Source organism: Artemia sp. Qi Xiang Cuo, chromosome 14, assembly GCF_049724085.1.
Source record: "Artemia sp. Qi Xiang Cuo chromosome 14, ASM4972408v1, whole genome shotgun sequence".
In the NCBI taxonomy this organism is placed as follows: domain Eukaryota; kingdom Metazoa; phylum Arthropoda; class Branchiopoda; order Anostraca; family Artemiidae; genus Artemia; species Artemia sp. Qi Xiang Cuo.
The window spans coordinates 45145260-45149494 of NC_142807.1; the positions used below are offsets into that span (position 1 = coordinate 45145260).

The 4235-nt window shown below is 29.7% G+C and overlaps 1 protein-coding gene across 1 annotated transcript; it reads left to right on the plus strand.

Annotated features, from left to right (window-relative positions):
• The first annotated feature begins 2358 nt into the window (after window positions 1–2358).
• LOC148944515 (protein GVQW3-like) lies at window positions 2359–2694 on the plus strand. Its single transcript, XM_089099948.1, has one exon. The coding sequence runs from the start codon at window positions 2359–2361 to the stop codon at window positions 2692–2694; it is 336 nt and encodes a 111-aa protein (XP_088956074.1).
• Window positions 2695–4235: the final 1541 nt, after the last annotated feature.

Sequence of the window (4235 nt, forward strand, 5' to 3'; positions counted from 1 at the left end):
TCAAACTCCAAGTTTTTCTAGGGGAATCTGAATTTCGAAAAGAATTTTCATAATAAAGTCTTTCACTTACTCTAAGGATCCTTACCAGCATATTCTTATAATTTTTAAAACGCGTGATATTTATTTCCGTGGGATATTTTATTCTAATTTTATATAAACGATTTTTCTCATTAATAGATCTCAAAAGTGATTCATTTATCCAAGGTTTTTTTGGGGTAAGTTTCTTTCCTCTCGGGCTTTTATATGGGCAAAAAAGATCAAGCTTTTCATTCATAATATAATAAAATTTATCTAATGATTGGTTCGGATCCTTCTCATCAATTACAGGACTCCAATCAACATCACCAAGCCCTTCTTTTAACCTTAACACATTTTTATGTGAAAAATCTCTACGCTTGGTTTGATTTTTTTTATTATGCGGAAAATTTATAAGAAAATCAGACGTAATTATACAGTGGTCAGATGAATCATCAGGAATAATAAATGTATTAACAGCACTATAAGGTGAAAAAATATTATCAATAAGTGAAAATGATGTATCAGCTATTCTAGAGGGAACAAAACATACGGGGTTTAGTCCATAAGATAGTGGGCCCTCCAAAAACTGCAAAATATTTCTATCTATTCTATTCTGATCTGCAGATAGGAGTTTCATTAAATCAATATTAAAATCACCCATAACTAAATAAGGAGTATTAAGACTAGCTAATTTATCCAACATACTTATTGCCATCAACTCCACTATCAACTTCTAATAGGGTAAACATTCCACTCATCATCAGCACAAATTTATCCAAACGATTAAAGTCAAACTGTTCTGGCTCCTTTGAATTCTATTCACAGACTAATAAAAACTATTGCAAAAATCCTTTCCTTATATTCTCTGCAATCCTCTCCCACTAATATTTTCGGCCCCCTGATTGGCTTAGAAGGAGACACGTGATCCTGTTTCCCGTTATCGGATCAATACGTTCCCCCACCGTAAATGCGCATGTGCAAACTTTGTCCTGGAGACAGGACAATTCCCCTTCCGTTAGAATCTAAGCTACTGCTATTGTTGATGTTAAGGGAGATAAGAACTTTCAGGGCTACTGGTGCTTTTAAATTAAAACAAAGGTGTTTTAAGTGTGTCCGGGCTCAAAATATTGTAGATATAATGTCTTAGAAACAGAATAGGCCATGTTTTTTCATCAATTTTTTTATGTATTTTCATTAATTTTATTGTTTTCTATTTTGTTTTCATTTTTGGCTTTCTAATTAAGTGTTGACTTTTTTTCATGTATTTTTTGTTTATAATGAATTATGTTTGAAATGAATGTCCTGTTCTTTTGATGATATATATATGTATATATATATATATATATATATATATATATATATATATATATATATATATATATATATATATATATATATATATATATATATATATATATATATATATATATATATATATATATATATATATATATATATATATATATATATATATATATATATATATATATATATATATATATATATATATATATATATATATATATATATATATATATATATATATATATATATATATATATATAATATATATATATATATATATATTATATATATATATCCATATATAGATATATATCCATATATATATATATATATATATATATATATATATATATATATATATATATATATATATATATATGAATATATATATATATATATATGAACTTTTTATGAAAACTCGCTACTCGGGCAGGAACTGCCAAGGCAGGGTCTATCAATCCAAATCTACTGATCAAATACCGGTTTTGGACCATGGTGGTAGTCCAAGCAGATAGGTAGTCCAACAGGACATTCATTTCAAACATAATTCATTATAAACAAAAAATACATGAAAAAAAATACATATATATATATTATGTTCATACATGAACATAATATACGTATATATATATATATATATATATATATATATATATATATATATATATATATATATATATATATATATATATATATATATATATATATATATATATATATATATATATATATATACAAGGCATGTTTTTTAAGTAAGTACCATTTTGTGATTCCGCCGCCACAGCACTAAGGTTGTCATTCTGCGCATGCACGCTGGTTACCTACATCTCTTGTCTACGCACTGACGCCATTACAGTCTGATTCTTAATTGTATACGTTGTTTACTGAGTGTTTAAGATGCCTCCAACAATCATGAGTCCTGCCGATTGTGAAGTATGGGCGGTTATATGATTTCTTTGTGCTAAAGGCGTAAAACCGATCAATATTCATCATGAGATCTGTGAAGTTTACAGACAAAACATTATGAGTGATGGAATGGTAAGGAAATGGGTGAGAGCATTTAAAGATGGCCACACAAATGTGCATGATGAAGAACGGAGTGGGCGTCCTTTGGTCTTTAATGAAGATTTGGTGCAGCAAGTGGAAGAAAAGGTGAGAGAAAACAGATGCTTTACAATTTCATCAATGTGCGACTGGTTTCCTCAATATTCTCGTAGTGTTTTGTATCGCATTGTGACTGAGAACTTGAATTACCAGAAATTGTGCTCACATTGGGTTCCAAAAATGTTGACGGATTTGCACAAAACCCAACGTTTAGGCAGTGCATTAACTTTCCTTGAGCAGTACCACAATGAAGGTGAAGATTTTTAAGACCAAATTGTTACTGGTGATGAAACATGGGTGGCCTATGTCACACCAGAATCAAAACAACAATCCATGGAATGGTGACATTCATCATCACCCAAAAAAGTGAAATTTAAGCAAACAATTTCTGCCCGGAAAATCATGTGCACAGTTTTTTGGGACAAAAAAGGAGTATTGCTAGTGGAGTTTCTGCCTCGTAATAAGACAATCAATGCAGCGTCTTATTGTGAGACATTGAACAATCTGTGTCGTGCAATCCAGAACAAAAGACATGGCAAGTTGAGTAAGCGCATCATTTTGCTGCATGACAATGCCCATCCACATGTGGCTAATTGGACCAAAGATCTCATCAAATCTTTTAAATGGGAAACTCTAGATCATCCTCCATACAGCCCTGATCTGGCGCCCAGCGACTACCATTTGTTCCTGCACTTGAAGAAACACCTGGGTGATCAGCGTCTTCAAGACGATAGTGAAGTCAAAACAGTTGTGATACAGTGGTTAACAAGTCAGGCAGGAGAATTCTATGAGGAGGGTATTCAAAAACTGGTGCCACGTTATGACAAGTGCCTCAATATTCACTGAAATTATGTAGAAAAGTAGATTAAGGTACAGGCTTTCATGTAAAAATAAAGCTATTGCGATATCTTTGCACGTCTTTTTTTTAATTCCAAATTGGTACTTACTTAAAAAACAACCCTTGTATATATATATATATATATATATATATATATATATATATATATATATATATATATATATATATATATATATATATATATATATATATATATATATATATATATATATATATATATATATATATATATATATATATATATATGTATATATATATATATATATATATATATATATATATATATATAGATATATAATATAATATATATAATATAGATTTATTACCTGCCAAAACTGTAAAAGATACAATGGGCGGCAGTGTCTAAAAAAGTGAAAAAAAATGCAAAAAGAAAAGAAAAACAACAAAGTACGGTTTAACACGAATATATACAATGAAATGGGCCCTCAACATCGACATTCAAATAACACATTCAACTCAAGTCTGTCCCTGAAGAGTTACCCAAGGATGACCTAGAGTCATGAACTTTTTATGAAAACTCGCTACTCTGGCAGGAACTGCCAAGGCAGGGTCTATCAATCCAAATCTACTGATCAAATACCGGTTTTTGGACCATGGTGGTAGTCCAAGCAGATAGGTAGTCCAACAGGACATTCATTTCAAACATAATTCATTATAAACAAAAAATACATGAAAAAAAGTCAACACTTAATTAGAAAGCCAAAAATTAAAACAAAATAGAAAACAATAAAATTAATGAAAATACATAAAAAAATTGATGAATAAACATGGCCTATTCTGTTTCTAAGACATTAAATCTACAATATTTTGAGCCTGGAAACACTTAAAATACCTTTTTTTTAATTTATAACCTCCTTCTCTCACTGTAAAAGTCTAAAACCTACTGCGTCATTGGCACTTTACTAAAAAATAAATGCGCCGTGAACAG